This window comes from Aythya ferina (assembly GCF_964211825.1).
Source record: "Aythya ferina genome assembly, chromosome: 7".
In the NCBI taxonomy this organism is placed as follows: Eukaryota; Metazoa; Chordata; class Aves; order Anseriformes; family Anatidae; genus Aythya; species Aythya ferina.
In genome coordinates, this window is record NC_140302.1 from 2,268,404 (window position 1) to 2,285,052 (window position 16,649).

Sequence of the window (16,649 nt, forward strand, 5' to 3'; positions counted from 1 at the left end):
CTCCCTTACTTTCTCTGGTACTATCACACTTTCAGTGCTCAGAAGGGATGTCCAAATTTGTTTCTTCTATGAGGTAATCCTTTTTAATTCATCCATATATTTAGTGCTATCTAGCTTTTCTTTAAACATCTTGAAGCCTCCAACCAAAAGACAATTCTGACTACATATTCAGTAAATGAAATTAGTAAGTTGCAGCTGAAGTCTGGCCAATCCTGTATTAATCACAAAAACACTTTATTTCTTGCTCTGGTGTGCTATTTGCGGTTTGGGAGGCTGAAAGCACTGGTTTGAGTGTTGGTGCAGGTTCTTTAGGCCTGACCTTACTTGCTTGCAGTTCTCTCTGTCTTAGGAAAAACAAACAGAAGAACGCTGTTTCTAAGAAATAAGCTGAGACTTTCCAGAAAGAAAAGATATGCAACTTTCTCTAAATGGCCATAATAATTAAAAAAACAAAACTAAAAACCAACCTAAAGAGTAACACTTCTGATTTGATCCTTTCATGCCACTAGTTTTAACATAATCATTTTTTTTTTGTCAGTATTGATTCAACAGCCTTTTCTAATGGTAAATTCAAAGGAATGAAATTTTGCTTCTAAAAATATTCTAAATCACTGACATATAAAACATTCTAAAATTGCACTTGAGGAGAAATGCACATTGTATTCTGGATGCAATGTCCTTTGCATTGCCTAAGAGCTTCAAGAAAAAATCACAAATGATGTTCTTTGCATGATATCTTGTAAAAGTCTTCTGGATCTTTCTACCTTTATAACTTGATAAAGTCTGTATTTGAGGTTGTAGTTTCTGAGAGCCCACGAACAGGTAATTAGGATTTCTGTATAATGGCTGACAACAACAGTAGTGAGAAAGCAGGAAAGACAATGGCTGTAGAAAGTTCAGAGTCTGCTGAAAACCTTATGGAGTTCCTGCTGTTTACCTGCATTTTTCCTCCCCATGGCTGTCACGACTAATTAGTTTCATGTCCCTTGGGTAATATCATGGTAATTAAATATCAGAAATTATGTGGAAAAGTGGCAGGAGATTTTTTTTGTTTAACAGTAAGCAACAAGCACTGACCTTGCCCCAGCCCCATCATATACAAACACTATAGGGCTTCCTTGTTACGTTCCCAATCATAAATCCTAATATGCCATACAAGCGTCAGCTCAGCAAAATTCAGTGAATGATACCACAGCTGCATGCTTACAAGTGGCCAGAAAAAGGGTGGAATCCTTTTTACAAATTTAGAAAGCCTCTTCAGAGAGATGAGAGACAACTTGTAACTAAACCATTTTATTGACTTTTTTGCAAAATAAAAAACACAAAATAACCACCATGATTAAAGGCCATAGACAGCATTAACCAAATGAACCAGCCACTTGGTTATAGTAGCTGATAACTAGCACAACTGGATATTATTGCATATACCTCAGGTTCATTTATATATCCCTTAGTTTGGCAAGATTACAATCATACTGTAGCTTTGGTTGTGTAAAACCTAGTAGCAATACTTAAAATGTGACTAGTTAATGTTTCATGACAACAAATACTTATCTCTTCTTAGTCTTGATGCATCTTTCCTCAGTCTTTCTTCTCTACAATTTTCATCTTCACTGACCAAGAATTAAGGAGACTATATTTGCAACTGTCACTTATAGCCCTTCTTTATCACCATACGGTGACAAATCTTTATCAGGGGTTTACCTGTCACTTGCTTGCCTTATAAAAGTCTGTAGAGCAGCATCTCCTTCCATGCTGGGCAGCTTCTACCACCCTGCAGTAGCATCTGCCAAGAATTACTCCGGTCAGAACTCAAATAGGTAGAGACGTATATGGCTTTCGGTCCAAAGCATTTCCTGACCTACAGCATGGGGGCTTGACCATACTGCCTTGCCTTTGAATACAGAACAACAAACAAACATAAACAGCTTTTCACAGTGGTATGCTGAGGTGCCAGCACAAAACAATATTAACAGACCTAATACACAATACTACCCTTGGTTACAGAATTGTGCCTGAGACACTGTATAGGATTGCATGTGTATGTCCTACGGTCTATGTATTTTAGTTTTGGTCTTTTAAAAATGCTCTCATCCCTTTGTAATCTAGTGTAATACTGCAGCTTTAGAGCAATGGTTGATAAAAAGTCATAAACACACAAGATATTTGAAAACTCTGGAGGCTTTTTCCTTTTTGCATCACTCGTGTGGAATTCCATCATTCTGCCCCAGCTTTCCGGGAATACCTGTTTCCAGAGGAAATATATGACCTACTTAAAAATAATCTAACACTTTGAATTCTATCTGGGAAAAGTTACAAAACAATTTGGATCAAACTGAAGTGATGGTGTGTGAAGATCATTCTTGACTTACAAAAGGCTATAATGCTAGATAACTCTTACTTGGTTTTGCAGCCCTTTCATTTGCTTGCACTGAAGCAAAATGGAATTCGGCATGAGGAGTGGCTGCATGGTTAAGATTTCACCGAACAAGGTAACTGCCATGCAGTAATTCAAATGCAAGCAGTATAACTGCTTTTTGTATTCAGATCCATACTAATATAAGGATATAAATTAATAAGCCCTTCTAAATGGTTTTAGAAATATCCTCTTTGATCTAGACATTTAAAACCTCTGAATACTTAGAATCACTAGATTTCACATAGCCCACATCTTCATAATTATTTGCACTTACATGGCAAATATTAGAAATACATTTGCCTGCAGTTGAATGGGTAATTATACTGCCTATTATTCAGCTAAGCAAAGATCAAGCGCTCTATAACTTGCGGTTACTGGATCTTATTCTAACCCTTTACTTTAGAAAGGAAAAATAATCACCTAATTATATCACCAATGCACAGTACTTTAAAAAACAAAACTTATACTAGGCAGCTAGATTTTTTTTTTACTAAGATGACTTTTTATGAGATACTCTAAAAGCTGTCTCTTATGACTGAGGATTGTCTATTTCACTGTAGTCGCATAGTAAAAATAGTTAAAATCTAATACAAAGCTGCTACATGGTTATTTTGTGGTTTGTAAAATAAAATGATATCCAGTTTTTTTTTCTGAACAAAATACACTAGACAGTATAAAAATATTTCCCAATTGGAGATTGAAACATTAATGCTGGATTTTTTTTTTGGTATAAAAAGAAATGTAATAATGGTAGACATTTATCTGCTTCCTAACCAAAAATATACATATGACTTTGAGGAGCTGTTCCAGGCTCACTTTCAATGAGCTTGTGCTTTTGACCCTAGCAATAATAAATGCACACGTGGAACAGAGTTTCCTGAAAACCTGAACTACATCTTGTTCCTAACAATAAGACTAACTTCTGACACTGGCTATGGATTTCCAGTTATGTGCTTTGTTCAGGCAACTACAGCAGAGGAATTCCAGAAGCACCACTTCCGCTTTGAATGGTGTTTATTCAGTGCAACATCTTCCTTTTCTCTTTCTTTCTTAACTCGCTGGTAGTGATCTTCTTCCTTTAAATACCACACAGGTGGCCAGCGATGCCTCTCAAAATATTCTTGATTATCTGATTAAAAAGAAACAAAGTCCCAAAACAAAACAGTAAGTTACACATTCAGAAACATCTTGATTGTCTGCCAGAAGCTCTACAGCTAATCATTTATCTAGCGTCTGTGTTAGCTGGCTTATCAGGAATTTCCCCAGTTTCCCTGATACGCCTTACTTATGGGGTGAAAAGTTCGAGAGCAGCTGCACCTGAGACCTCAGTCCACCAAAGAAGAATATAAAAATGCAAGCCCTCTACAGCATGTATCTTTCATCATGGAGTTTGAGAACACCTCTGCTCCTTCTAGCATCAATGAAATAGGTAAAGAACATAATGCTTGCCCAGGAATCAGGCTACTGACTATAACCTTTCCTTATAGATTAGAAGAATATATGAATGCTACACAAGATAGCTGAGCTATGAGACAGAACCTCTGCACTACCTGAGTTCATCTTTGTCTTCATATATAATGGACTGGATGGGGAGAAAGAAGGGAAAGCCTCATGAAAACCGAGGTGGAAAGTTGCTCATACCTGAAGATTTAGCTTTGATTTCCTTGCGGAATTTGGAGCAAACACTGTTGTAATTGGTGCAGATGTAGTGCAAGCACCACGCTGCCAGCTGGTTAGCGTTGTGAAACTGTAAAGAAAAAACAAGAAGCATATTCCACTTCCTGAAGTTATCATTTATTTTTCAGCCTCGACTAACAATTCAAGTTAGAATCATCCCTCTAAAGTCATAACGAAGCAAGAGCTATAATGCAAATCAGACTGTACTGCATATGTATCTTTTCTGGCACTCTGTCTATTATCATCTCAGGTTATAAAACATCACACAGCTGTACAGGGCACAGAGGATATCCTAACAGTAGTTAGACACATTACTTCTGCCTTCAGGAAGAAAAATAAAAGCAAGAACCCTTCATAAAATCAAAATTAAGTGGTGTAAGCTGCCTTTTCTTGGAAGGGGTTAAGTCCTAGTTTTGTAACAGCATTCAAGATATTGCAAGAGGCACTTGAAAGCAGCTGCAGGACATCTTGCATGGTGGTCAGCTTCTGCTGTATTTTAGTGCTACTTTAACTCCAGACTTCAAGACAAGCTGGAGCCAGGCTCCTCATTAGTGTGAAATCAAGAATAATTTGATTAAAAGATATTTTAACTTGTACTACTACAAGCTAAATAGCAAATACTACTTGTGTTTGGCAGACTGCTGTAGCACTTGTTTTGGAAAACAGATGTGTGCAGTTTAACTGAGTTGGGGGCTCTCTTTTTGCATGATCTCTGAGACTCAAAGGTCATTGAAATGTGTTTGAATACAAAGCACTCTGACTGGCTTTGAGTAGCCATTTTAAGCATTACGTCTAAGAATATAAAAAATTTTGATGTTACAATACAGGCCTAAATGTATCAACACAAACTGTACAGAGAGGAACCCAAGAATCAGTTACCATTACTCAGCTGAGCAGCTCCATTATGTTAAATTTCAGATTGTTAAAACATGGCCATGAGATTGAGGAGCTTGGAAGCTTTGAGATCAAGACTAATTAAAACAGATATTTGAAAGACAACTACCCCCAGTTTACTTACATAGATGTTTCATCTTTGAACTAATATAAAAACCTCCCTTATAATAGAAATACATCTCCGTTTTATTGTCAGTCCCTCTCAAAACTAAAGATTGAGTTTCTTAGATGCAATGCTCAGAACTAATAAGGCGCTAAAAGTTAAGTACTGCAGTTGACCAGAGTATCTTTAAAAAACAGCGCACACTAACCTGAGCCAATTCCAAATAGGACAGTACTTCTCCATCTATTGCAACGCCACTCACTGAGGCTTTTGTCAGCTCTTGTACTGCATGCTGTTCTGTTAGAGAAGAAAACTCATCAGCCACATGGGAGACAGTCACATTTCAAGGTCAGATCATCCACCACTAACAAAGAAACAAGAACCCACGTTCTTCCTCCTTATAGTGTTAACTGTAGCATTATGCAAGTGGCACATTCACCTGGATATTCTGAGCAACTTCAGTGTGGCAAAAGCCAAATTCTGGCCTTTACAGTTATGTCTGGCTATTCTTCATCATTGGTACAAACTCTCTTACTCCAACAGAGCATAGTCCATGTGAGTATCTGCCCCTTAGTCTCAACCCAAAGTATTCATTTCTGCTTTCATTCACATTTGTTATCTTTCTTACAGAAAATGAGCCTGCAACTAATAATCACTTGTAGAAGGACAAGGTTCAGCAGTTGCCTACTTCTGAGTGCAAACTTATAAATTAGAAAAATGGATCATCTGTCTCTTTTGGGTGGTACAAAAGTGATAGCCAAGTTTTTAGGCAACAGCAGACCACTGCAGATATACAGATAATGAGTATACTGACAGCACCAAGGTAGAAAAGTTCAATTCAAGTTCTCTCAGGTTAGTTGTTCCTAGGGAGCCAGCTACCCAAAAAGCTACTTCAAGGGAGTCTTCTTAAACCTTTTCTAGAAGCAAAAACATCTTAGAGGTTTGAGTGTTTATTGGGACATTTTGTGAACTGATTTGGCCCTAATGAGTTAAGCTGTTGGCAGTAGAAAACTCAAAAATTGTTTCATCAAGAATTAAATAGAATAAAATATTCTTAATAATATATGCATATTTATGCCACAACTACTTAGAAGGAATAATCAGGCAGTAAAGACTTGGTCTATCACAACTAGTGAAGACAAGATACACATTCCCGATGCACAACTGAAGGAGAGCTAGGATTTGGTACCTGATTAAAATTTGCATGCATTTTTGTCCTGTTAATATGTGTAAGCTTTGCTTCATCTGTCTCTGAGAGTTTTGGCCTTGACCATATGTTTAGAACAATGACAATTTACATACATAGAGACAAACAAACAAAAAAAAATCCCAGAGGTCTGGAGTATGCATGGATTTAATTTTAAAACTAAACAGTATCCTATCCGGTCATTTTTCTCTAAACACGTGATAGGAAACCCTCTTCCCGAAATGAAGGTTGAATAACCATGTATATACCAAAATACCCAACTCCCATTTTGGTAGTGAAAAGAGATCCAGATAGCATTTCTAAAATATATGACCATTTCAATGAGTTTTGAATTGGTTCAATTACTCCCTTTGAACAGAAATGTGTAAAGAAACACTTCATTCATTACATGATAGAAAGTCCAGTGTTCATCCTGTTTTCAGGTAAATTATTAACTTCTGAATGGATACTACAAAGGACTTACATTGTATCAAGGCTAAAGAGAAGGTTTACCCTTCCAATTCTTAAAGCACAGAATGCTTCAATGTTCTGAGACAGTTTTGCACAAAACTGAAAAAGGCAAGAAATACATTTTTACATATGAAAATATGAATTTGCATTCCAATTTTCCTTTCAGGGGAAAAAAAAAAAGTTTTCTTCATGTGCAAAAAAAATATTGTGTGTTCCAAAATCATTAAGACATGTTTAAGCTGTTGCACAAGACACTACATTGGACAAGGTCGCAAGTCCTTACCTGCTAACGCAACCAGGTGAGGAAGGCAAAACCTATTTGCCAATGCAATTAATTCAAGTGTGTCGAGTTCCTGACTGGAGGACAACTGCTTGGTGTACAAGTAATCTAAAACTGCTTGCATGGAAGTCTTGTTTATGTTGGGCAGAACTACCTGGACAAGATATTAAAAAATAAAGAGTTGTTAATAATTGATGTTTTTTTCATATAAGGGCCATATATTACTTTTGCCACTTTGCTGGACTCTCTTTCTCTTCATTGTAGAAATATAAGGAAAACATTTTTCAATTAAGGAATTCATCATTAAAGTTCAAGAAGCTGCCAACAGGTAAGTCTGCGTCCAGAGTCAGATCCTTTGTCAGTGTATGTACAGGCAACTCGATCAAGTTGGACCCACATCGAACAGCGGATCTGCACAATGCTTTCTAACCTGCAAATGGACAGCTTTGTGGGAAACATAAAAGCCACTGGGCACTTCCCATGCCAAACCTCCCTTGGTAGGCTTCTGTAGGAATGCAATCTAATCTGCTCCTGGCAAGGGATATTCTAGGGATTCTGTGAATAATCGAAACCAAAGGATAACAGACCAACCAACAAAACAGCCACCACTCCCCCACTCCCATCCCAAACAAGCAAACGTGCACACACACAGAACCAAAAAAGCCTTCTCAGGCTGTTTAAAAATAAACAAAGTATCAAAGTAAATGATGGTTGGAAAATGACTGAGAACTAAAGAAATGAAGCAAAGAAAATACAAACCATTTCTGTAATTAGCACAGCAAAATATTGTGCAACAAAACTGCCAGGACTGAGATAAAAGTTATTTAATTTCTCACCAGCACAACCCTAAATCCTTTTCACTGAAGGGATGCCTAAAAGAGGAAGGAGAATTAGAAGACCTCACTTTAACCTATCACTGTAGCACCTCAACTGCAGTTTGCGTACGTGATCATTCCTTCGAGGAGCAGGGTGAACCTGATTCTTGAGGGTCTCAAGGTTGCAGCAGGTAAGCGTGCTTTCAATACCCAGGACAGCTGACTCATTTAATCAGCAATTTGTAATGTACCTCTTTGCAACTCAAGAGATGCTGCTGGCCCTGAAGAACTCACTGCGCTATTCTGAAGAACTTGCAGTTAAAAAAAAAAAAAGGCAGAGCAGAAAAATAATAATAGAATTATGATGAGAAATTAGATGTGTGTGCAACTTAATCTGACTACTTGGAAGGAGTCAGCACATAATTCCTGCTAGAACTGAGTTCACTGTTCCCATATAGCTTGCAGTCAAATTTGGGGGGCTTGGGAATTTTTCTGTCAGCTCTATCTGGGTGGGTGGGATTCAAGCCCTGATTTGTTAGTACCGAAGCATGCTCTCATGCATATCAGCCACTCTGGGAAATGCTCAGTTCTCCAAGCAAGAGCAGCTAGTTGTAAACCTCATTCATTATTCATATGTTTTGCTAATGCAGAGAAAAGAAAATTCTGTGAATGAGTTGCTACAATGTTGTGTCCCAAATACAAAAAAAAAAGATCATTTTGTTTTTGTAAAGCAAAGAAGAACATTAAATTAATATCTACATGTATTTTAAAACTTCCAAATTCATTACTGAATGCTTTAAACTCTACGAAAATTGGAAACTTTAAATTTAAAGTTTAAAATTTTAAATTGGGAAGATGAGCTAAGACTGTCAGATTTATCATTAGAAATAGGCTGGTAGAAAATTTATGTGTATTCTTCATTGCCAAATGTTGCTTGCTACAAGCAAACTATGTCTTTTTTTTAAATGAACCATTTCTTGAATATGCCTTTGGCAAAGGAATTGTTTACAGCTGTATTAGAAGAAACAAGAAAAACTGAAGTAGAACATAATCTTCCTGAATATTAAATACAAAAAACCCTCAACTCTTCAAATGAATGAGACCCTTGAAGATGGTAAGAAACAAAAAAATATTATTAAAAAAAATCAAAAACTGGTTATGGATAAGACATAGAGAAAAAAATGCTAGCAGGATGTTTAGAATTTGAAAAACAGACAACAAAAGCACCTGAAAATACAAGGCTTCTGTTGCAAAATCTTAATTCAAAGCATTGAGATCCTTTATACAGCACTTTATGTCTACTTTACTCTAGAGAACAAGCCAATGCTGTAGAGAAGTTGAGCTCAGTTTCTGTCAAAGTACTGTGAAGCCAGCTCCCCTCTCTATCTTCCACATTCTTTAACATTTTTTTCCTTTTATATTCAATGTCTCCTGTCTCATGTATTCTTTGAAATGCTTCTGATTGTGTAAACATTCATTCACACAACTTTAAAACTTATTCTAAAGAAATAAAGAAATTAATATTTAATTTGTTCCATATTTAATATTTTACAGGATTTCAGGTTTTAAGTGCATGCTCCAACACTGGAGAAAATCTCATGCCTTGTGGAAAATGTGTCATCATCCTAGGAATCCTAATTTAATGCCTTAAGAAGAAAAGTAACCCATGTCTGCAAGAGAAGGAAAGAATAAATATAAAGAATCATTCCAGGGATTAATTGCAACTGTTCAAATAGCTACTGAATGACGATTACCCCAAATCCATCACACATTATAAGCAAATGGACAAATACCTCACTGTTCAAGCTTTCAATAAACGATCCTCCAAACATAGCAGACATCCATTCACAGCTACAGATCAGTAGTGGCTTGTGGGCATTTATGGTCCCGTCATCCAATTTAAATGTCACATCTGTCATGGGAACAAAGAAACAGGCATGCTGCAAGTCTGTGCTTAAAGTGAAACTCCGCCTCAAGAATGCATGTTTCAATTGCACTTTTTAAACTGGGCACTTCTTTCACTTTTTCCCCACTCAGATATAATTCTAGGTTTTTTATACAGTTAAGTAAAAATAAAACCTTAAAGCCTCACTTAAAAGAGAGATATTGGATGTTCAACACTTTGGAAAATCGGGTCGCTTATTTAAAAGCTTCTGTATAGATTTGGAGAAGTTAAACTCCAGAATCCTAGGCTGGCAAAGTTGGTCCTGAGTAACACTGTAGCTTTGGTCTCATCCTTCCTCTCAGAACAATGTAAATTGTCACAGTTTTTGAAGTCTGTGAAGAGACAGCAACATGAATAACAGAATTAGTACTTGTCCTGTTGAAGCCTGTATTTACTCACCAGAAAATGTCCCTTTGCAAAGGCACTCTTTTATCCGATTAGCTTTTCTGACGTGAAATGCTTTAGTAATCTCTTGATTCATGAAGGCTTCTTTATTCATGATATTCTCCACCATCATTCGCAAATCAAATACTTCCAAGATCTCAGCAATCTGAGCTAGTCTTGTGAGATCTTTTTCATTTTCATCCAGTTGCCCTGTGTATAAAAACTGCAGAACAGTTCTAAAAGGTCCAGCCTGCACAGATGAATCCATTTTTACCACAGTTACAGGACACATCCTATTTGAGACAGGATTCAGTTGCATTTCCTTATGCACACTAACAAACCCTTTTCCCCAGGATGACAGAGATTTTGCTGTAGAATTTGTTTCACCAGGTTCGGGTTCAAGTGTGTTTAAAGAGTCAGTACTTTCTGGTGCAGGAATTTTAACATCAGCAGATTTCAAGGATGTCTCTTCACTGTCATAATTTGTCTCAAGGTGACTTGTCAAAACATCCTTACTTGTATTTTCTTTTTTACACTGTGTTTCATCCAAGTCTGGACTTCCCTCACATTCCATTAAGAAAAGGTCGTAAAATTTTGAAGAGGAGGTAGCTAGGTAAATCTTGTGAGCAAAAATGTAGTCCTGTTCCTGGAGAACAAACATAACGTCTGCGCACAGGGGGCTTTCCAATAAATATCCAGCTTCGTTCATGTTCAGTACGGGACACTCGGGAATTTTGATAACTGGAGGAGGGGCTTTTGGAGGTAGGAATGGAGCCTGAAGCAAAGGTTTTTGGACCTTCTTCAAATGAGATTTCCAGAACTGCAGGTGTCTTCTGGAGATCAGGGCAGCTCTAATTGCATTGTCAAACACATCTTTAATTCCAAATTGGTCAAATACACTGGTTTCATAATATGGTATCCCAAGCTCCTTGGCAACCTCTCTGCCTCTTTCTGGTGGCAAAATATCTCCTCTTTTGATCGGCCTAGGGTTAAACAAAAATAGCTCTCCTCACACACTGTGATCATCACAAGGTTATGTCAGAAAGCAAAGAATTTTGCAAAATGTGTCAGCACCAATTCTGAAATAAATATAATTTAAATGAATACAAAATACAAAATAAAGCCCACAAAGCTCTTTGGAAATCCAGAACTGCTGTCTCAGAGAGTTTTAGAATAGCACATAGCTGTAATTCTGTTCAAGGTTGGTGGTTTCTCTGCAATGCATCTCTGTTACTAAAAATATGTATAAAATCGTTTTCACAAAATGGAGTAAGCACTCTCTGTATTAAAGGAAAATTTACAATAAGAAAATTTGATAGAACGCTTGAGAACTCTCATTATTAAAATAAAAAATTCCTAAAACACCTTTCTACTCAGCCATTCAATTGGTATCTTTCTTTGTATACATACTTTAAGCTCAAGGGGAAATTCTCATGACAGAGATGCCACAAATACAGCTAAATATGAAAAGAGAAATATTTCTTAAGCTTATGCTTTGTAAAGCAAATTATGGTAGCCTATGACAAAGTTGTAACAGAACAAGCACTTCAAGAGACAGGCTCTATTTTGGCTGGAGAAGCATTATGTGGGATCTCATGAATTTCCAGAGCAGCTCAAGTATATGATATGGGGTAAACAAACCAGAAAACAATCTGGGCTGGGATCCAGTTTCCCAACAAAAAAAATCATCTCACCAGAAGATATGACCTCAACGGTGCATTCTCTGAACACACCATATTGGACAGACACAAGCTGGCAAAGACTTAACACGCTCCAGACAACAGCTTGCTTTTGTTGCCAGCTAATAATCAGTTCAGGTGGCAGAAGTCTGTGCTAGACATGTAGAATACTGATTCAAACTTTATTAATAGTGAAATAATAAAGGAGGGTTAGGGCAGAAAAAGAATTTTAAGTTTTGAAAAAAAGATTATCTTTTAAAGAGTCAACCAGAAAACCCATCCCACCCACCCGAAGAAGTAATCTGTTTACAAAAATAAACCTAAGAAAAGCATATTACCAAGTCAAGAATTTGAATACAAGGCAATGCGAAGTTTTATAAGAATCCATGAAATATTAATTCAGCCTCTTCATGGATATTTGTTACAATAAATTCTTTCATTACATTATCCCAGATACTTCCATGAATCTGGTCTCATTCAAATTCATACAAAATGTGGAAACCGGAAGTAAGCAGGAACGTGTGAATGCTTCCTTTTTGTATCTGGGAAAAAACAAAGCTTCCCTAGAAGAACCCCCCACTCTCCCTTTATCCTAGAACTTAAAAAAAATAATAATTTGCGAGCACTTAATTTTCTGGCATGATCTGGGATTACATTTACAGAAGAAAAATGCATTGAGAATTAAGAAAACATGAACAGTATCTTTCCGTTTAAAACAGTATGTGACAGTAGTGACAGGATGGGACATGATATACATGTTCGGGTAGAGAATGACATATACAAAAATCTCCGGTAATCATCATTATCTATAGTAGTTTCCAGCCACCCAAGCAAGATTAGATGTCCAATGTGCAAAAACATTGTGGTGAACATATAATAACAACTCTGTGTGTTAACTAACCAGCTCAAACAACAGAATTAAAAAGATGTAAGCACATATATTAACATTTTAGAAAAAAAAAATGATATAAGACTCTATCATTTCTCTTTGGAAAGTATTATACCTGATTAACAAAATAATTTTCTTAATTCTTATTTTTGTTTAAACTTTACCTTGCCAAAGGCCGTCTGGCTCTGTTAACAGCCTCAAGATCTGCATAGCGGAGATCTAGTTGGCAGCCCACCAGAATGACAGGTGTGCGAGGACAGAAATGCTTGATTTCTTGATACCACATTGTTTTCACATGATTCAGGGAATTAGGATTAGCAATTGAAAAGCACAGAACAACTACATCAGACCTAGAAAGGCAACAAGAAGACATCAGTTAAAACCCAACAAGCACGCTTTCCACTGTAGCTTCACCTATTTTCGTAACTCCAGCTTGAAGCTACTCCACTCTATGCTTTGAACAATGCTCTGACACCCAGACTATCAGAATACATGTTGTTCGTGCAAAGACTTGATAGAAGCTATGCATATCATCACAAAAGCATGGGAGCACAAAGCCACGTACCTAGGAAGCACTGCCCCTCAACGCTGAGAGATGATCTCTGCACATATAAACAGAGCAGTAAGCAGAGAGATAGAACTTGCCATTCTCTGCTTTTATGCTACAGTTATTCACAGGCTGTCACTGCTTGAGAAATAATTCTGCTGATGGGGAGCCTAAACGGCAATTCAAGGATCACTGGTGCTTAGGAGTTAGAAAGGAGTTAGGCAAAACTTTAGAACAGCCACACAGGCAGACAGATCTCTTCTGAACTTGTCACGGAGAAATACCTTTACTGCACCCTTTTAGATTATAAAGCTGTCTCCTCTGCAATGCCCTTTGTACAGCAGTACCTCCAACATCTTTAATAAAGAACCTGTTAAAAGGACAAATTACTGCAGAATTTACAGCAATGACCACTTCTACAGTACAAGTAAAAATAAATGTTACAATGGAAATAAAGCACTGCACAGGACAGTACCTCAAATCAGTGCAAGCAGGAAAATATTTTAAAGGTTTTTGGAAAAGACAAAGTATTTCGCTAAATAAAACTGCTTTATAAGGTGTAAGTGTGAGAATTAAGGTTGGCAGTTCAGCCACCAAACAATCACCTAACTTGTCAGAGCTAGCACCCTAATGCAGAGAAATGCTTGAGTACTTGTCTCAGAGCATTCCTAACTTGGGGCAACTTCATTATTTATAAGCTAGGATGGGATATTACAAAGCGGTTCTCAAGCTCTTGGGTCTCTCATGAGAGAATAAATAAACAAAACAAAACAAAACAACAACAAAAAAATGTTGAATTGAAACTCAAGAAAAAATGAGGGGAAGGGACATTTGGAGGGGTCAACTTATTCCTAGATAACCGTCAGCAGAATAACCTCGGCAATACCATGCCTCATTTCCATTACTCTTGAATTTAGCGCAAATGTGTTTTGTCTGCAGTTTGTGTAATGTACAGAGCAGGAGCAGTGAATCTTAACATTCACCTTTTAAATAATGAAATACCTCCTCAGTGCTGCTTTCTACATTTCACTGAGGGCACAGATATATCCAGCCAGACTGTTTCTAAAGATAGCTGCATACAATACAGGTACTGCTGGGAGCATAAATTTCATGCAAGAGGAATGCTCCGGCTCTGGGTTTGTACCTTATATAAACTGCAATCCATCTGTCATATCTAGAGACAAGGCCTTTTCAAAGTGGAAAGCTATCTGCTAAATAGAGAGAGGTAAGTAGCCAATACAAAGGTCTTCTATGTAACTGAGGCATACATCGATTAAATTCAAACTTGCTTTATTCAAGGTCACGTCAAAACACAACCTAGACCCCCACAGACGCTTCCTTAGCTCCCAGAAAGGAGTAATCAATGAACTGCTAAGATGAAAAATTTGTGTTACGCGTATTCTGATCTGGTCAATTGTTTAATTCAAGATGGTCAGAACTGCCAGAGGCAACTGCTGTCTGTCTGTCCAACCCTAACTATGACTGAGCATCCTGGAGAAACAGTCTGTCTTGTTCAAAACTTAATACCTAAGCCAAGTAATTGCCATCCTGAGTATCCAGCCCTCCTGATGCTACAAAGCATAAGACACGCAGCATTGCAGCTCTGCAAACCAGAAGGAAACAGGGCTCCAGGAGCTCGCAGGCAGGAGATGACAACAGCTGCCCTGCAGCACTGCTGCTGGCCACACGCCTGGGCTCCTGAGATAGTCGGGGCTGAAGCCCTGTTCCTTGGGGTAGCCAGCCCCAGACTACCCAGCAGACTGGCCCCAGGGCAGCCCTGTGGCCTGGCGTGGGGTCCAGCCCCTGCCAAGGAGTGTCACGTCAGCTCGTGTGCTGAGCTGCATGTGCTTCCCGAGCAGCTCATCACCTCCGAACTTCCCTGGGTGACCACAAAACCAAGCTGGGGGAAGGCTTCTTCACCCGTAACTCCTAATGGGACAAGGAACTGCACCAACAGGACATTTCTCCTTATTGCCTTCTGAATGAAGCAAAAAGCAGAATGAAGAGGTATTTTTTTTTCCATGCTTTATTTATCCTGTGTTAAAATCTGGATTTTCCCTTAAAATGCATATGCTCTGAGTTCTGTACTGTAAACAGCCCTGTGCCGTGAACAGGATGGATGGGAAATCACTGGGTAGCGACAGAGGTCACAGACTGAACCAGCACCACAGCAGGGGCTGCTCGCTCCTAAAACACACCCACCTTATCGCAAGAAATTAAGTTTTCATTCAAGTCATGAACATGATTTGCACTGCTAGCACAAAACAGAGACAGAAAACTGTGAGGAAGTTTAACTGCCTACACAGGACTGTGAACATTTGGCAAAAACGGACCTTTGGAAACTTTGATTAAAAAACCTACATTTCATGTTAGTGCCAAAGGCACACTTACAACTTGCCAACTTCCCAGTATAAAATTTGGTTTGACAACTGTTCATAAAAGCAAGAACCTGCCAGGTTACAATAAGGCATTAATATTTCCCAAATAGTAAAAAATATATATTCCCAGGGAATGTAAAAGGATAGGATTTTTTTTTTAAATCTGATTTATTGCCATTTTTGTGTGGTTGGTTATTGAACAACACAGAAGGATGAATGAGTTTTACTTTCACTTTCTTCTTTCTCACTGTAGCAGTATATAAAAAAATGCAAGCTACTTTTTTTCAAAAAAGAAATTTCATAACCAATTCCCAATAAAATTCAGGAATGATTCAAGAAAGATTTCCACCGACTTGAAAACCTAGAAGTGTTCTAGGAACACTTCTCCAGCACATTCCTCCTAGAGCACCAACCGAGATGAGCAACACAGAAGACACTCCTTGCATGCACTTTTGTCAAATGCAGTAGAAGCACGTGGTTATACTTAAGGCATATGCTGATGTTTGATACTGAAATACCAGAAGAAACAAAGGTAAGTATTACACACAAAAAAAAAAACAAAAACACAAACACAAACCACCAGCAAAGAGAAACAGTAGCTTGGATATCCAACGCATTGTTTTGTAGATTCAGTTGTTTGTGTTAGAAATACATAACTGATTTATTTTTAAATTCTGCTTTCCATAGGCTTATCAGAAGAAACTATGAGTCATCTATTCTTATTTGAAACATCTAAGCATACCACCAAACTCGTAATTTCTGCATGACTTGCTCCATTGTGGGACCAGCCAACAGTGCAATGCTCTGCACCACCAGTGCAAGAGAATGAGTTTCTTTCTACTCACTGGGGCTGCAAACAGGAGGGAGCACAATGTGGACATGGAGGACTTCAAAGGTGGATAAAAAGGGAACAGGTTCTCTAAGCTGTAATCAACATTATCATCACCACTCACGTTATCATCTCCTGGCTGACCAGTCTCCT

The 16,649-nt window shown here is 37.8% G+C and overlaps 1 protein-coding gene across 4 annotated transcripts in view; it reads right to left on the bottom strand.

Annotated features, from left to right (window-relative positions):
• Positions 1 to 1,277: 1,277 nt before the first annotated feature.
• The window catches only part of RHOBTB1 (Rho related BTB domain containing 1), a 50,410-nt gene continuing 35,038 nt past the window's right edge, over positions 1,278 to 16,649 (bottom strand). For 3 of the 4 annotated variants that reach the window (XM_084526188.1, XM_084526187.1, XM_084526189.1), the window contains 8 exons: positions 12,907 to 13,092; positions 10,190 to 11,157; positions 9,639 to 9,757; positions 7,034 to 7,184; positions 5,302 to 5,390; positions 4,061 to 4,166; positions 3,391 to 3,548; positions 1,278 to 1,894 (listed from right to left, as the gene is read on the bottom strand). In XM_084526188.1, coding sequence (XP_084382314.1) covers positions 1,862 to 1,894; positions 3,391 to 3,548; positions 4,061 to 4,166; positions 5,302 to 5,390; positions 7,034 to 7,184; positions 9,639 to 9,757; positions 10,190 to 11,157; positions 12,907 to 13,092 — 1,810 coding nt within the window. In that variant the 3' untranslated portion in view covers positions 1,278 to 1,861. Of the gene's footprint in view, positions 3,549 to 4,060; positions 4,167 to 5,301; positions 5,391 to 7,033; positions 7,185 to 9,638; positions 9,758 to 10,189; positions 11,158 to 12,906; positions 13,093 to 16,649 lie in introns of all 4 variants that reach the window. The other variant, XM_084526190.1, reaches the window with a different exon arrangement.